The 17,667-nt window shown below is 37.4% G+C and overlaps 1 protein-coding gene and 1 pseudogene across 2 annotated transcripts in view; both read left to right on the forward strand.

Annotated features, from left to right (window-relative positions):
* Fcho2 (FCH and mu domain containing endocytic adaptor 2) overlaps positions 1-17,667 on the forward strand; it is a 98,597-nt gene that overhangs the window by 56,499 nt on the left and 24,431 nt on the right. For both annotated transcript variants that reach the window (XM_090331814.1, XM_090331815.1), the window contains exons 11-18: positions 3,212-3,236; positions 5,973-6,030; positions 6,742-6,917; positions 8,830-8,841; positions 9,196-9,220; positions 10,459-10,501; positions 12,422-12,510; positions 16,507-16,610. In XM_090331814.1, the coding sequence (XP_090187940.1) occupies positions 3,212-3,236; positions 5,973-6,030; positions 6,742-6,917; positions 8,830-8,841; positions 9,196-9,220; positions 10,459-10,501; positions 12,422-12,510; positions 16,507-16,610 (532 nt within the window). The remainder of the gene's footprint in view (positions 1-3,211; positions 3,237-5,972; positions 6,031-6,741; positions 6,918-8,829; positions 8,842-9,195; positions 9,221-10,458; positions 10,502-12,421; positions 12,511-16,506; positions 16,611-17,667) is intronic.
* Positions 1,788-2,240, forward strand: LOC150064386 (coiled-coil-helix-coiled-coil-helix domain-containing protein 2 pseudogene; annotated as a pseudogene).

The raw sequence follows: 17,667 nt of genomic DNA on the forward strand, positions 1-17,667 counted from the left end.
ATTTCAGAATAAGAGAATAATGAGTGCTTTGGATATTTTTACCTTTTACTATAATAACCAAATTTCATTTTGTTCCTTTCTTTTTTTGGGGGGGGGGTGTCATGGAGCTTGAACTTGGCCTGGGTGCTGTCCCTGAGCTCTTCAGCTCAAGGCTACTGCCCTACCCTTGAGCCAAGCCCCACTTCTCATTTTCTAGAGGTTAATTGGAGATAAGAGTCTCAGGTTCTTTTGTGCCTGGGCTGACTTTGAACCTCGATTCTCAGATCTCAGTCTCCTGAGTAGCTAGAATTACAGGCGTGAACCATCTCGGCACCTCGCCCAGCTTAATAACCAAGTTTCTCAAGAGTTTTTCTGATTGCCCTGAGTTCTATTCCTTAGTACCACATAAACAGAAAAAGCCATAAGTGGGGGCACTGCTGCTCAAATGGTAAACTGCCAGCCTGGAGCAAAAACGTAAGAGCTCAGGGGCAGTGCTCAGGCCCTGAATTCAAGCCTCAGGACTGGTATACACACAAAAAAGTGATTTTTTTTTTCTTGGTGGGTCCTGGGACTTGAACTCTGTCTGGGCACTGTCCCTAAGCTCTTCAGCTCAAGGCTACCACCCTACCCTTGAGCCAAGCTCCACTTCTCATTTTCTAGAGGTTAGAGATAAGAGTCTCAGGTCCTTTTGTGCCTGGGCTGGCTTTGAACCTTGATCCTCGGATCTCAGCCTCCTAAGTAGCTAGGATTACAGGCATGAGCCGCTGCACCTGGCTAAAAAGTGATTTTTTTTGAAGTGGTGTTTTGTTTTGTTTTGTTTTGCTGGTCCTGAGGCTTGAACCCAGGGCCTGGGCACTGTCCTTGGACACTTTTTGTTCAAGGCTAACACTCTATTACTAGAGCCTGGTGCCACTTCTGGCTCTTTCTGTATATTTGGTACTGAGGAATCGAACACAGGTCTTCATGCATGCTAGCCGAGCACTCTACCATTTGGCCATATTCCCGACCCTAAAAGTATTTTTTGAGTTCATCTAGAGATGCATGGGGTTTGCATTTGGTCTGTCTCTTGGATATTTCACTTGGATTAAAATTATCTCTCTGCTTTTCATTTAAAAACTATTCCATCCTATCTTTCTTTAACAGAATTTCAGCTTGTAAATTTTTCTGCTAATCTTTGGTAGATAGATACTACTGGTTTCTAGAAGTTTCTGTTACTGTATACATTGTTTCAAGTTGAAGTCCAAAATTGCCTTCTAAATCTGCTTGTGTATTTGTTCCAGATTATATACATAGAAATTCTCATAAAATTTCTGAGAAGAATGAGAACCTTACCATCGTGGCCTCAGTAGCTTTAACTTTATGATAATTTTTTCTTTTTTATATTTTTATTTCGTATTTCAAGGAATAATTTTCACTAGTTTATGTGCAAATGCATTAATTTGTTCATCAGTTAAATGGTAAATGTTAGTTGTCAACTATATTGAATTATATTAGAAAGTCATTACAACTAGAAGTCCGTTCTAGAATATATGGAGAGGGCCGGGAGCATAGCCTAGTGGTAGAGTGCTCACGTAGCATGCACAAAGTCTTGTGTTCCATTCCTCAGGACCACATACTCAGAAAAAGCTGGAAGTGGCACTGTGACCCAGTGGCAGAGCCTTGAGCAAAAAAAAGTGTCCAAGGACAGTGCCCAGGCCCTGAGTTCAAGCCCCAGGACCAGTGGAAAAAAAAAAAACAAAAAAACCCCACCTAGAATATATGGAAAAACTAGTTTGGGTTTCTGGACTTGGTTTGTCGTCGGGTCCAGGATGCCTCGTGGAAGCTGGAGCCGCACCTCCCTTGTGGTCGAACCCTCTGGCCAACCAGGCCCCTCAGATAAGAGCTGCACTCAGGCCAGCTCCTGCAGCTCAGCCGCCAGTGGCAGCCCCAGCATCTCTGCGGCTGCACCCCGGCAGCCAGGGCTGATGGCCCAGATGGTGTCCACTGCTGCTGGCATGGCTGTGGGATCTCCATAGGGCACACAATGGGTCATGCCATCACTGGGGACTTCAGCGGAGCTGGTAACGCTGAGCCTGCCAGGTTGGACATCACTTATCAGGAGCCCCAGGGAGCCCAGCTGGCACCGTAGCAGCAGCTTAGTGGCCCATGTTCCTATGAGATAAAACAGTTTTTGGATTGTGCCCAGAACCAGAGTGATTTCAAGCTCTGAGGGCTTCAGTGGGGTACTGAAGCAGTGCAGAATTGCAGATGGACTAGTTTAACCGTGAAGTTCAAGTTGAAAAAATGGAAAAGCACCTCTGATGACCAAGTTAATTTAACATGGAAATGTAATTGGTGGGAGAGTGTAAAACTATAAGTTAACTTCTTGTTATTAATCATTTTGTTGCCTCAGGGTGGCCATGGAAGAGGGTGTTGTGACTCTTAATAGAGGTTTACTGAGATGATGTAGAGTTGGGGCTCATGGGTGTTTGTATTGCCTCCAGCTGTTCTCTTATTCACTTACTTAGAATAAAGTGATTTCTTAAAAAAAAAAACTAGTTTTGACTTCTGTATATGCTAGGTTTACAAAAAGTATGTCAACTAAATGGTGGTTTAAAAAATTTATAATTTAAACATTTTTATTTATGAAGCACAAATTTTATCAATTGACTTGAAGTGTTTAGATTACTTGTAGCTTTATATATAGACCTTGTCTTGTGTGTGTGTGTTGATCCTGAGGCTTGAACTGAGGGCCCTCTTGGCTTTCTTGCTTACAGCTGTCACTGTCACACTGTCACTTGAATCTAACCTTCAGTTGGCATTTTATTGACTGAGGCTGGGGCTTTGCAGACAATTTTTGCCCAGGCTGTTTCATATTGAGAATCTCCAGTCTCAGCCTCTTAAGTAGCTAGGATTATAGCATAAACCATCATTGCTCAGGCAGATCTTACTTTCTAAAGCCAAACTTTTTTTATAAAGTGTTTTTAAGTTTTTTTTTTCTCTACTTGGAGAAAAAAAAGAGTTGAAAGCCTTATAGTAATGACAACTTTTGATGTGCTCTCTGAATATATTCATAGAAGAAAAATGCTGTTGAAAATAATTTTTAAAGTATTTGTAAGCTGTGTTTTGTTTAATCAAATATTATGGGTACCTACCTTTGAATTTCTTAAAACAATTTGGTTCCTATTTTTAAAAACAGTATAATTGGCAGTTCTAATAGTTGAATGTTTCTGATACTTTGCTTGTTTTATAGGGAATGTCCTGATGCAGATTCACTTGTAAGTAGATTTAATACAATTTAAATTTGCTGTTTTCTTTAAAACCAAAAAAGCATATTTTCATTGCTAGTCAATCTTTAAAAAAATACCAAGCATAGTTAAAATTATTATTATTTTCAGTTGTGGGGCTTGAACTCTGGGCCTGGGTACTGTCCCTGAGCTCTGAATTCAGCCCACGGTTACCGCTCTACCTGTTGAGCCACAGCACCACTTCCAATTTTCTGGTGGTTAATTGGAGATAAGAGTCTCGCGATCTTTAGTGCCCCAGCTGATTTTGAGCCTGGAGCCTCACATCTAAGCCTCCTGAGTAGCTAGGATTACAGGTGTGAGCCACCACATCCGGCTATTCAAGTGTATTCTTTTTTTTTTTTTTTTGGTCCAGTCCTGGGGATTGAATCACTGGCCTTGGGCTTTCTCAAGTGCTCTACCTTGAGCCACAGCACCACTTCCAGCTTTTTCTATGTGTCATACTGAGGAATCGAATCCCAGTCTTTGGGCAAGCTCTTTTTTTTTTTTTTTTTTTGCTAGTCCTGGGCGTGAGCTCAGGGCCTGAGCACTGTCCTTGGGCTTTCTCAAGGCTAGAGCTCTACCACTTGAGCCTCAGCACCACTTCTGGCTTTTTTCCATATGTGGTACCAAGGAATTGAACCCAGGTCTTCGTGCATGCTAGGCAAGCACTCTACCACTAGGCCAAACTCCCGGCCTGGGCAAGCTCTTTTAACACTAGGCCAAATTCCCAGCTCTCAAGTATATTCTTATGGACTATGAAATCTCCTACTAGGAATTTACTGCTATGATTGTGTTTGCAGAATATCCTGTATATATAGCATGTACATGCAAAAATATTCTTGACCAATATATATAGAGAGAGAGGGGAAAGAGAGGGACAGATGTTTATATCAACATTATATCAGCAAAAAAGTGGACCACCGAAGCACTTGTAAAAATAAGAAGTGGGGGTCAGGAGTTTGGTCTAGTGGTAGAGTGCTTGCCTAGCATGTACGAGGACCCGGGTTCAATTTCTTAATACCACATACATAGAAAAAAACTGGAAGTGGTGCTGTGGCTCAAGTGGTAGAGCTCTAGCCTTGAGAAAGTCCAAGGACAGTGCTCAGACCCTGAGCTCAAGCACAGAACTGGCAAAAAGAAAAAAAAAAAAGAACTGGTTAAATGATTGAACATTCACTTGATGGTCAGGTAAAAGAAGTTATAAAGAATTAGGTTGATCTGTTTTGTCTGCCCGTATGGAAAGAAATTAATTAAAATTAAGTATGATCTTGGCATATGCATAATTTTGCCATCTGAAGAATGAATTACACACCACACTTAATTGTAGTTATCTTTGGTCTGTAAGTTACCTTTGGTTACAATGATGATCAACAGGGCAGGAAGATTGTCATTTTTGTCATTCTCTTACATTTATGGCCAGTTATTATTATTTACAATCTGTTAATGGCTTTACATTACTAGTTATTTAAAAATATTAGATATTCTTGGTAGGAAAATTATTGTTGATTCCTGTTCTTCCTTTGAAAACCTTTAAATTAATTTGTGGGACTACATCCTTTAAGGTAAGAAGTGTAAATTGGTTTTTTTGGCCAGTGTCCCCCAATTCCATTGACATTCCAATGGCTTCTTTTTTCTTGGGCCAGGTTGGGGGTGTGTGTAGTTTGCTGGATGTTGAATTTAGCTTTTAATGCCATTTTTTATTACACTTTTATTTTGTTGCTATATCTAATCTCTTAATCTGTAGATTTCCCTTCCCTCTCTTCATTAACTCTTGATTTATTTATTGTAGAGACTGGGAAGTTTGTTTTGGTAGTTCTTTTGATCTGATTTTGCTAATTGCATTTCAGTTTTTGTTTTATTCTATTAAGGCTACTTTTTCAAGAACTACCAATAACTGAGTTATTGACATACATTTATTGTATTGTTCTAGTAGTTCATTAGCTCACTTAGACTTTAAGCAATTCAGTAAGACATATTTGTATTTGCGTATACCTTCTGATAGCATTGAGACTGTTTAGCTTGAAAGTGCATTCTGATAGAATAGCCTGTTCTTTTTAATTCCTAAAAGAAGATAGATTTTGATGATAGTGATGTTTGAATTGAAGAACTCACACTCACTGTTCAGTTGGTGCTCTATAACTTGAGCTATGCCTCCAGTGAAAATAATAGGTTTTAAACACTCCAAATTGGTCTTTACTTTTGTAAGTCTTATACCTTCTGTCTCTTTTGCAGGTGTTCAGATATCTGAAGCGTAAAATATTTATTTGAAGCTGATTAAATAAAAACATGGCTGAGAATTTGGCCTAGTGGTTAAAGTGCTTGCCTAGCATGCACGAAGACCCGGGTTCGATTCCTTGGTACCACATACATAGACAAAAGCCGGAAATGGTGCTGAGGCTCAAGTGGTAGAGCTCTAGCCTTGAGAAAGTCCAAGGACAGGGCTCAGGCCCTGAGCTCAAGCCCAGGACTGGCCAAAAAAAAAAAAAAAAAGTTTAAAAAAAAATAAAATAAAAACATAATTTCCCCATAGTGTTAATAGTTTTGTGAACCTCTTGGTATTTGATAAGTGATTTAATTTCTCAGAAATATTTAGGGCTGTGGGGCTAATTTATAGTATTTTTATATTTTAGAGTTGTTAAAATAATTCACTTTTCCTCCTCCTCCTCTTTCTTCTTCTTCTCCTCCTCTTCTTCTTCTCCTTTTCTTTCTTTTTTTTTTTTTCTGTAGAACATTCCTGATGTAGACGAAGAAGGCTATAGTATTAAACCAGAGGCAAATCAGAATGATATCCTTTCATCATTTGGGTATTCTTAGGGATTGTGTTGCTTATAAGTCAATGGGCTGAGAGTTTGACATAGTGATAGAGTGCTTGCCTAGCATGCATGAAGACCTGGGTTCGATTCCTTGGTAGCATATATAGGAAAAGCCAGAAATGGTGCTGTGACTCAAGTGGTAGGGCTCTAGCCTTGAGAAAGCCCAAGAATAGTGCTTAGGCCCTGAGTTCAAGCACTGGGACTGACAAAAAAAAAAATCAGTGTTGCTGAGCACCAATGACTCATGCGTATAGTTCTGGCTACTCAAGAGGTATAGATTGCTCAGTAACAACAACAGCAACAAAAGCAGCTAGAACTTGAGGCATGGCACATGTCGTAGTATGACAGTCTTGAGCAAAAAGGAAAAATAAAAAAAGTGAGGTCGAGTTCAAGTCTTGGTTCCAGCACACAAAACCAACAAAACAAAACACACACACGCGCGCGCGTGCGCACGCATGCACGCACGTACGCACGTGGGCACACACACTGTGTTAAATACTCTTCAGTTTTTAAATTATAAAACATGACTTCTTCAAACATGACTATTCTGCATTTTTACATGTTTTTGTTAATAAAAATGGGTAGTTTTATTTCTGTTAAGGTTTTCTTCCTCTATATAAGTATGTGGAAAACTGATGGACATCAAGGCAATTTAAAAACTCAATTCTTTAACTAATACTCACATGCCAAAGAGAATCATTTTTATTCATCTAGTGATTCTGACTCTGAAGATGAAGAACCAAAGAAGTACCGCATAGAAATAAAGCCTATGCATCCAAGTAACTCACACCACACAATGGCTTCTTTGGATGAGTTGAAAGTATCCATAGGGAATATATCACTCTCTCCAGCAATATCTGTAAGTGAAAACCTAAAGAAATTTCTACTCTGTATGTAGAAGTTTTTATGTATTTATTTTTACCTAATTTACTGCATCTTATTGATTTTAAGAAAATAAAAGAAAGATATTTAATTCTAAAGAATTTTATGAGAAAATAGTTCATTATTTTTATGCATACTTTGGAGTTGGCTTAGTTTTGCCTTTGTTTTGAAAATACAAAAAAGTAGAAAATTCACAATTTATGTCATATTGTCATATTTTTATATACAATGCTATATATCTCCAGCAGACTTCGTGAATTTTCAGTATTAATCTTTACCCCATCTAATTTTAAAGTTTTGCTTTTGTTTTATGAACATTATATAAAAGGAAATCCCATGAAAATGAATTTAAAGATCAAATTCTTTGCTTTTATTTTTTTGGTGGTGGTTGTATTGGGAATGAACTATTTTCCTTTTTTTTTTTTTTAACTGGGTGGGTGGGGTGACACATTGTGGGGCTTGAACTCTGGGCCTGGGCCCTGTCCTGGAGCTTTTCAGTTCAAGGCTACTGCCCTGCCCCTGGAGCCACATCCCCACTTCCCATTTTCTAGCAGTTAATTGGAGATCAGAGTCTCCCGGCTTTGAACCAAGTTCCTCAGATCTCAGCCTCCTGATTAGCTAGGATTACAGGTGTGAGCCACCATGCCCTGCCACTATTTGCCCTTTTTGACTTCTAGGTAGACATTGTACTGCTTGAACACTCTAAGCCATTTTACATTTTCTTTTTGTATATTATTAACATTTGCTTTTGAGAGAGAAATAAAACGTAGCTGAAATAATCTCGGTAATATCTTCTTGATAACAACATTCTGAATTCAGAAGTATTACCTGGGGGAGAAAAGGCATATCTTAGAATGTTAAGTGCATCTGTATACCTTCTTAATTGATGAATGTATTGTTCCTCATAATAAATACAACTTCTTTTTTTTTTTTTTTTGGCAGTACTAGGCTTTGAACTTAGGACCTCACAGTTACTAGGCTGGCACTCTATTACTTTAGCCCTACTATTTTGTTGTGGGTAATTTTGGCAATGAATCCTCTAGGACTTGTCTACCCAGTCTTGCCTTGAACCATGATTTGTCAGATCCCTCAAAAAGGATTTAGGATTATGAGGTTTTATTGTAGCATAATTATAACATTATGACTAATACTTAGTTACAAAGAGAGTTGGTGTGTATATATATATATGAAATAGAGAATTGTAAACCATTAAAAATGTATGGTGTAAGATGACAACTAATTTAAAGTATGTACACAAATACATAAAATGAAAGCCTAGGGAAGCACTATCTATATATACCACAATGTTAAGCATCTCCCTCTGGGTAGTAAACTGTAGGTAGTTGTAGATATTCTTTTTTGTGCTTCTCTTTCTTCAGTTTGTTAAAAAAAAAATCCATTAATTTTATACTCAGAAAGTAAATACCAATCAAGACAATTTTAATAGTTAATATTGAATTTGAAAAGTGTGTTTGAGTGTCCTGTTTTGTTTTGTTGTTTTATACTTGGAGCAGAGATCAATACTGAGGTTTGAATTCAAGGCCTGGGTGCTGACCCTTAGCTTTTTTGCTCAAGGCTAGTATTCTCCCATTTGAGCAACAGCTCTGTTTCCAGCTATTTGCTGCTTTATTGTCCTGCCAGGGCTGTCTTCAAATTGTGATCCTTAGATCTCAGTTCTTCTGAGTAGTTAGGATTACAGGTATAACACACTTGTGTGTGAGTTTGATTGAATTTTGTAACCAATTTTTGCCCCTTAACAACATCAGTGTTTTAAGATGTTTATTTTTTAGATTGAATTCAGAAAGAAAGAGTTACAAAGTCAGCAAAATAGGATGACTAAATTCTATACTGAACACTATCTTTCTTTCTTTTTTCCTATGTACTACTAGAGACACAGTCCCGTAAGTACAAATTTTTCTATTTTTAATATTGTCTTAAAAAGCATTGCTATCATTAAACACTAGATTTTAAATTTTGAGTTTGATTATTTAGATTAATGAGTTATAGAATCTTGCTATAGTTATTGTTTTAATATTTTAAGAACATTTTATTAGTTATTAACGGTCCTTATATTACTCTTTCTTATAGAAAACTACTGAACAGTTTTTCTGTGATGTATGTAAATAAAATTTACAATTGATCAGATATACCAAAAGCAACTAAAAACTAGGATCTTAGTATTAACATTTTGTTCAGTTTTTCATTATCAAATTAAGTTTGTTTAATGGTACTTAGTTTTTGCATTTCCGTTTTAGGTACAGATGAATCGGAATTCCTCTAGTAAGTATGACATTTATGTCTCTAAAGCTATCAGGCATTTGGTCTTATAACCCTATATAATTGTAGAAATAAATAATTCTTTTTATCATTAACCAGACTTAGAGGATATCTGGAGACTGACAAATTTTGGAGGCAAGGGCAAAAATGGAGAAAGATGGAAAATACTATAAGTGGTTTGAGGCAAAACACTAACAGCCAAACTGAGCCACATGTATGAATTATAGTACTCCCAGGAATGTGGTATAGCCCTCACATTCACCACCTTTTTGTTCATCACTCCTTAGAGATATATAACATTGAGGTATAGAAGAAGTTGCATATGTGCTAGTATGACTTTTGTGTTATTGATGCTATTCTCCTGTTTATCATTTACTTATGAAACAATATACATAACAGATACACAGACAGCAGTATAGACTTGCCCTAGGTTCTTTAAATTTTTCATTTTGAAAATAGTGCCTTCAGGATTAATCACCACTTTTAACTAATATAGTTATCACTAATAATGTTCTTATAACTTGAAATCTGCTTTTGTGATTCATCAATTAAAATTCTTGAGTAAAATTTGCAAACATGTTTAAATATTTCTCCTCTAAGTTTTAAAGCTTCAGCTCATGTTTTCTCTCTTGAGTAGTAAACTTATTTTCATGAATACCATGGTTGATTTAAATAATTTCACCTCAAATCTGTTGTAAGAAATCTAGGCAAGGGAAAATCAGCTTATTTTTATTCCTCTGTAATTATGTATGTTTTCAGTTCCAGAATTTTGCAATTGTTCATAAGATCATTATATGTGGGCAGTTTCTCTTTTTATTAAAGTACTTTATTTCTCAGATTATGAATTTTTTGTTTTAATTAATTGATTTATTTTATTAAAGAATTTATTAACATTCGCTTACATCATATTTCAAATGATGTATTTAACAAGTATTCAAGAATCTATATACAATCACTCGCACTTAGATTTTAGAACATAGTTAAAATTAGGCTGAGGGTTTGTATGTTGTAGATACATATTAGTCTATGTAATAAAACATTATGTCTATAGAGTCATACATTTTTATGTCTATGTAGTTGTGTTTATATTTCCAATACTGTGTCCATAGCATTGGGTATGCAAATATTGGGGAGGAACAGGGAGGTCAGTCATGGATCTAATAGCCACATATTAAGGGTACCATGTACCTTTTGTTCCTTTGGTCTTGACTTACCTCACTTGTTTTAATTTTTTTAACTAGATGAGGAGCTAACAAAATCAAAATCATCTGCTCCATCCAATGAGTAAGTTACCTGTTTATTTTTTAGATACAGATGTAATAGCTAGGCGATAGTTGCTCAGGCTTATATTTCTAGCTACTCAGGAAGTTAAGATCTAAGGATCCCATTTGAAGCCAGCCCACCCAAAAGTAGAGCTGTGGCTCAAAGTTGTAAGATTGCTAGCCTTAAGCAGCAAAGCTCTTGGACAGTGCCCAGGCCCTGAGTTCAAGCCCTACGAGAGAGAGAGAGAGAGAGAGAGAGAGAGAGAGAGAGGGAGAGGGAGAGGGAGAGGGAGAGGGAGAGGGAGAGGGAGAGGGAGAGGGAGAGGGAGAGGGAGAGGGAGAGGGAGGGAGGGAGGGAGAGAACGCGAGTGCGCGCGAGAAAAGATTTGATATTTTAGAGCATTTTTGGGTGCAGAGTAAAACTGAGGAGAAAGTATAAAGATTTCTCATATATTCTCCACCTATACACGTATATGCCTAGCCTTCCTGTCGAAATTGCTCACCAGATTGATCAGTTTGTTACAGTGAACTTGAATTCATCTGAGTTCATAACTACTACTACTACTCGTTTTCTGGTGGTTAATTGGATATAAGAGTCTCACAGACTTTCATGCCTGGGCTAGCTTTGAACCATGGTCCTCAAATCTCAGCCTCCTAAGTAGCTAGGATTACAGGCATGACCACCAATGCTTGGCGTTTTGGGGAGGAATAGGGAGGTCAGTCATGGGGCTTGAACTGTGGGCCCAGGCCCCTTTCCTGAGCTCTTTAGCTCAAGGCTAGTGCTCTACCACATTGAACTACAGTGCCACTTCCAGTTTTCTGGTGCTTAATTGGAGATAAGAATCCATAGACCTTTTGTGCTTGTGCTGGCTTTGAACCTCGATTCTCAGATTTCCTGAGTAGATAGGATTACAGGCTTGAGCCACTGGCAGCCAGCCATTGTTGTGCTTCCTTTTTAAAATCTCCTAATGTATTTTTAGAATAATGGCTGTTTAATACATGAAAATATTTAAGTCACTTTTATGTACTTATGACTTTTAAAGAATCCTTTACCTGTCCTCTTCAGCTTTGAAAATAATTGTGGCTTATAAATTTTTTTAAAAAATTGTATGTTTCTTAAGCTTTCTATCCAACACTGGGTACAAGGTATGAGTCAGCATGTTTCAAAATACACTAGCTTCATGACTTTGAATAGCTCATTTAGACTTTGTGCTGCTTTTCAACAGCCTTCCAAAACTGTCAGTATCTAGGTTGCTAACATTTGATGAGGTAGGACAATTAATCTTCACTTTCTTTTGCCAACTTAACATGTTATTTTAGATTTGACTGTACTGCTAGTTTATTGAGGTGCGGTTTATTACATTTCTTCATGTAAACCATTGGTAGAACACACAGATTTTAAATCATATATATTGAACTCTTCGAATTTGTGAAATAAAAATAAGTCACTAGCCAGGAGCTGATGTCATCTGGGGCAGGAAAGTCTGTGAGACTCTTAGACTCTTAATGAACTCCCAAAAAGCTGGAGTTGTGGGGCTGAGAGTGTTGCCTAGTGGTAGAGTGCTCGCCTGGCATGAATGAAGCCCTGGGTTCCATTCCTCGGTGCCACATACACAGAAAAAGCCAGAAGTGGTGCTGTGATTCAAGTGGCAGAATGCTAGCCTTGAGCAGAAAGTGTCTAAGGATAGTGCTCAGGCCCTGAGTTCAAGCCTGCAGACTGGCACAAAAAAAAAAAAAAGTGAAACAATAATAAAGATAATATTAAAAAAAAAAAAAAGCTAGAAATGGAGTTGTGGCTCAAGTGGTAAAGTGCTAACCTTGAACAAAAAGCCCAGGGACAGTTTCTAGGCCCTAAGTTCAAATCCCTGGACAGGCACCAAAAAAAGTCACTGGATTTTATACTGATTCTTCTTCTTCTTCTTCTTTTTTTATGGTATGGAAGAAAAGGGACCAATGATTTACTTGCTTGGGATCCTCTCTTTGGACCATCTCTTGATGCATCTTCAGCTGCAATAACATCCTCATCATCAGGTATTACACATGTATATTTAAACTAAGGAATATAGTAGTTTCTTATTGATTTACTTACTACTTCTGTATTGTACTTAATCAACTAAAACTTTTAACTTGTCCTCTTATCATATTATCAGGTAAAATAAATTTTAATTTGTTTACCCATCCTAATGACTATATGGCTTAAACAATAACAGTTTTATCAAATACCAGCTAGATGGGTAGCACTTGGGAGAATGAATGAAATATGGGAGTATTTGAATGAATTAAAACCAGAGTGGGGCTACATTGTGAGTGTTTATCGCAAAAGACAACAGTAAACCAAAAATGTTAAATAATGAAAAGATTTAAAACTGATAACATTTATTTGTAACCATAACTACATATCCTTAAACAATATTTCTAGTTATTACCAATACTTTCTTAGTGGGCATTCAAATTTCATCTAATCTTTTAGTACTATGTATTAGTGGAAATAGCAGTGAAAAGCATATTATCCTTGTTATAGTCAATATATAAAATATTTGGGTACATATATACTCCTTGATACTCAACATCAAACTGCTTTCCAGAAAGACTTTTAACACTTCTTAATAAGCAAGGTACAAAGGAGTTTTATAGATGTTTTTTAGTTGTTGTTTGGTGACAATATGTTGTTTTTCTTCAAAATGTAAAAATCCCATTAGCCTAAAATTAAAGAAGGATCAAAAATGTACTTAAGTAAAACCTCTGTTTCTTCAAAATTAGAAAGTAGACTTTGCTCCTTATTCCCCTTTAATTTTTTTTTTTTGGTGATGGGCCTTGAACTCTAGGCCTGGGTGCTGTCTCTGAGCTCTTCAACACCAGGCAGCCCTTGACCACTTGAGCCACAATACCACTTCCCATTTTCTGATAGTTAATCAGAGATAAGAGTCTCAGGGACTTCTGTGTAGTGGTTTTTGTTGTTGTTGTTGTTTTTCCCAGTCCTGGGCTTGAGCTCAGTGCCTAAGCACTGTCCTTGGACTTTTTCAAGGCTAGAGCTCTACCACTTGGGCCTTAGCATCACTTCCGGCTTTTTTCCTAGGTGTGTGGTACTGAGGAATCAAACTTGGGTCTTCATGCATGCTAGGCAAGCACTCTACCACTAGGCCAAACTCCCAGCCCTGTGTAGTGTTTTTTTTTTTTTGCCAGTCCTGGGCTTGAGCTCAGGGCCTGAGCACTGTCCTTGGATTTTCTCAAGGCTAGAGCTCTACCGCTTGAGCCTCAGCACCACTTCCGGCTTTTTTCTATGTATGTGGTACCGAGGAATCGAACCCGGGTCTTCATGCATGCTAGGCAAGCACTCTACCACTAGGCCAAACTCCCGGCCTATGTAGTGTTTTAAGAGCAGGAAGTGACCCATATCTACAAAAATATAGGTGATAAAAGCCAAGCTGCATCTGCTGTCAGATACACACCTAAGGGGAAAGGATATGATTTTGTTTTGTTTTGTTTTGTTTGTTTTTTGATCTGTTGGGGGGCCTAGGCACATTTGCTCAAAGCTAGTGCTGTACCACTTTGAACTACAACTCCACTTCTGGTTTTATGGTGGTTAATTGGAGATAAAGAATTTCAGGGACTTTTCTTATCCAGGCTGATTTTGAACTACAGTACTCAGATTTCAGCCTTCTGAGTAATTAGTATTACAGGTGTGAGCCACCAGTGTCCAGTATGGATTAGACATGTTTGTCATACCTCTTTTCACCTAAACAAAGACAGAAACAAATCTAGAATCTAGAAGTAATGATAATGATGTAGAAGTAACAATGTTATTTTCTTCTGTCAGTTTTTCAGGATATTGAATGTTGTGGCAAAAGCAGATGATGGAAGTCATCCCAGCTGTGTAGTGTACCCCTCAAATACACTTTGAATGGCACTAGAATTATTAATTGCAACAAGCTTATCAGTAAAGAAAAGAAATTGAGGCCGGGAGTTTGGCCTAGTGGTGGAGTGCTTGCCTAGCATGCACAAAGACCCAGATTCAATTCCTTGGTACCACATACATAGAAAAAAGCCAGACATGGTGCTGTGGCTCCAGTGGTAGAGCTCTCGCCTTCATAAAAGTCCAAGGACAGTTCTCAGGCCCTGAGTTCAAGCCCAGGGCTGGCAAAAAGAAAAAAAAAAAAGAAAATCAATTGAATTTGTGATCATGAAGCAAAAAGAAACTTTATTCTTTTTTGTTATTGTTACTGTAGTACAAAACAGGGAAAAGACTGCCACAGGTTTTCTAGAGCCAGAATCTTAGTTTCATCTAAGGTTTCAATTATTACTTACCAGGCATATGAGTGGGAGAAAAAGCCAGAAGTGACATCGTGGTTCAAATGTGGCTCAAGAGAGCTATCTTTGACCACAGAGAAGCTCAGGGACAGCACCCAGGCCCTGAGATCAAGCTCTAGGACTGGCACTAAAAACCCAAAACCAAAAAAAATCTACTTCTCATAGTTGTATCAGTGAGCTCTACTACCAATTTAAAAAACGAAAACAGAAAACAGTACATTTAAACACAACTGTTTACAGTTTTAAATTAAATCTGAATAGTAATAAATGTAGACAATTGTAGGGCTAGGAACATGGCTCAAGGGATAGAGTGCCTACCTACCAAGCACAAGGGCCTAAGTTCAAACTCCAATACTATCCCCTCCACCAAAGTATATAAAGTTACACAAATTTCCTCTACAAATTATGGCTAATTGACATATACATACATAATCACTTTAACCACTAGGCCAAACTCCCAGCCCCGCTTTAACTTATTTAATAAGATAATTTAAACATTTTGCTTCTGTTCTCATTCCTGCTTTGATAATATAATACATTTATAGCTTTGATGATAGATACTTGAATTTCACTCAGTGATAAGGGTTTTAGGAATTAGGAACATTGATAGTTGTAGGAAGAGAATTATGCAAGACGAAACACTGGTCAAGAAGTATTGTAGGGGCTGGGTGTTTGGCCTAGTGATAGATGATAAAGTGCTTGCCTAGCATGCATGAAGACCCAGGTTTGATTCCTTAGTACCACATACATAGAAAAAGCTGGAAGTGGTGCTGTGGCTCAAGTGGTAGAGCTCTAGCCTTGAGAAAGTCCAAGGACAGTGCTCAGGCCCTGAGCTCAAGCCCAGGACTGACCAAAAAAACAAAAAAAAAAGTGTTGTACACACAAGTGTACTTGTTAAATTGAAACCCCTTTGTACAACTACTTAAATATACTTAAAGTAATAAATTAACTTGGAAAATTTTAAATGATACTGAAAAAATGTGAAGACAAAATTTATTTCTGAAAAGTTGTTATTGTGAACACTTATAAAATTTATTATGGTGATTTGCAGAAATATTTTTGGCAAATTAATAGAATACTATGGATTACTCCTAAAAGTACAGTGTGATCAAATAAACAAAGGTTAAAGGAGGTAGGGGCTTGATTGAGAGCTTATCAGCTGTGAAGACTTGATTGATTTGTAAAGAAGATAAGTTGTTATTTCACCCTAACCTGGTTTGTTGTCCACCAGCTAACTTACTAGATTGAATTTTCATATGTATAAATAGGAATAAAATTTATCAGGTTTTTTTTTTTTGCCAGTCCTGGGCTTAAATTCAGGACCTGAGAACTGTCCTTGGACTTTCTCAAGGCTAGAGCTCTTCCACTTGAGCCTCAGTACCACTTCCGGCTTTTTTTATGTATGTGGTACTGAGGAATTGAACCCTGGTCTTCGTGCATGGTAGGCAAGCCCTCTACCACTAGGCCAAACTCCGGGCACAAATTTGTCCGTTTTTTGAAAAGTGTAATGATTTTTTATCAAGAATATTATTGATAGCTTCAAAAACATTTGATGAATGGGTTCTATCAAATGAACATATTTTAAAAGCCCTGGAAAATCAAGCTTTTAATCCTAATAGTTCCTTTATAATTGAATGCCTTTGTGCAAGGGTTGCTACATTCTAATGATTTTCTTCTTTTTCATTTTTATTCTAATTATTTTCTCTTTTTATCCACCAGCCAGGCCCACAACTCCTCTTTCTATAGGCACTCTTGTCCCACCTCCAAGGCCTGCTTCCAGACCAAAACTTACTTCAGGCAAACTCAGTGGAATTAATGAAATAGTATGTACTTTGTTTTCATTTCGTTTTTTTTAAATTATATAACATCTGATTTAAAATATAAATACTTTCCTGTACATTTAAGTGCTTGAAGTTTTCTGCTCAAAAGAACAGAAAATGTCTAAAACCAATGTCTTTATAGGTCAGCCATGATTCCAGTTAAGAAAGCTACCAGCACATTGCAAAAACACCATTCAGTGCCTATCATTCTCTCATATGATTCTGCCTAAAATTAGATATTAAGGAAGAAATGTTGGTGTATCCTTAGGCCTTAGAATTATAGGAGGGTCCTGGAGGACATTTTGTCCAGCTATCTATTGGTTTTTTTTTGTTGTTGTTTGTTTTTATTACTATGTTCACTTTGTTTGAAGTACTCCTCAGTGTTTTTTTGCAGTATACTTAGATCTAGCTAAATATGAACACGTATGTAAAAGCATCTTTGACATTGTTTCTCCAGCGGTTCTCTTGCTTGCTCCCATATGCTTTGCTTTTGTTTCTGTTAGTACATGTTTCAACTTGCATAGACTCTCTGTGTATTCCCCTCAGGAGACTGTCTTAGTCAATTTCATCTGTATTTTGCATAATGCCTTTCACATGGTGTATATAGTTAGGAAATAATGAATTGAGCACTACAGGTGCTCATATCACTGTTTCAGTGAACTGACTTACTGGTATAAGAGAATGTAGTAAAAGACTATGTACAAACTGCCAATGAAATGACTTCTAAAAATTACTACATCCTAGTTTCGTTCTCTGATTACAAAAGCAGTGCATGATCAAGTTATAAAATGGAAAATAGAAAACACAGAAAATTAAAAATTCCTTCCATATTTTACCACCTATAGGAAACCGTTGTTAATACTTTAAATCCTTTTGTTATTTTCTTCTTTTTTTTTGAGTTTCAACTGAGGACCCTGTGCTTGCTAGGCAGATGCCCTGCTATTTGAGTCATGGCTACAGCCCTATTTATTATTTTTCTTTTCTTGTTGGTCGTGGGGCTTGAACTCTGGGCTTAGGAACTGGCCCTGAGCTCTTCAGCTCAAGGCTACCCCTTTAGCCA

The sequence above is a fragment of the Megascapheus bottae genome, chromosome 4, assembly GCF_031878675.1.
Source record: "Megascapheus bottae isolate mThoBot1 chromosome 4, mThoBot2.hap1, whole genome shotgun sequence".
NCBI classification, from domain to species: domain Eukaryota; kingdom Metazoa; phylum Chordata; class Mammalia; order Rodentia; family Geomyidae; genus Megascapheus; species Megascapheus bottae.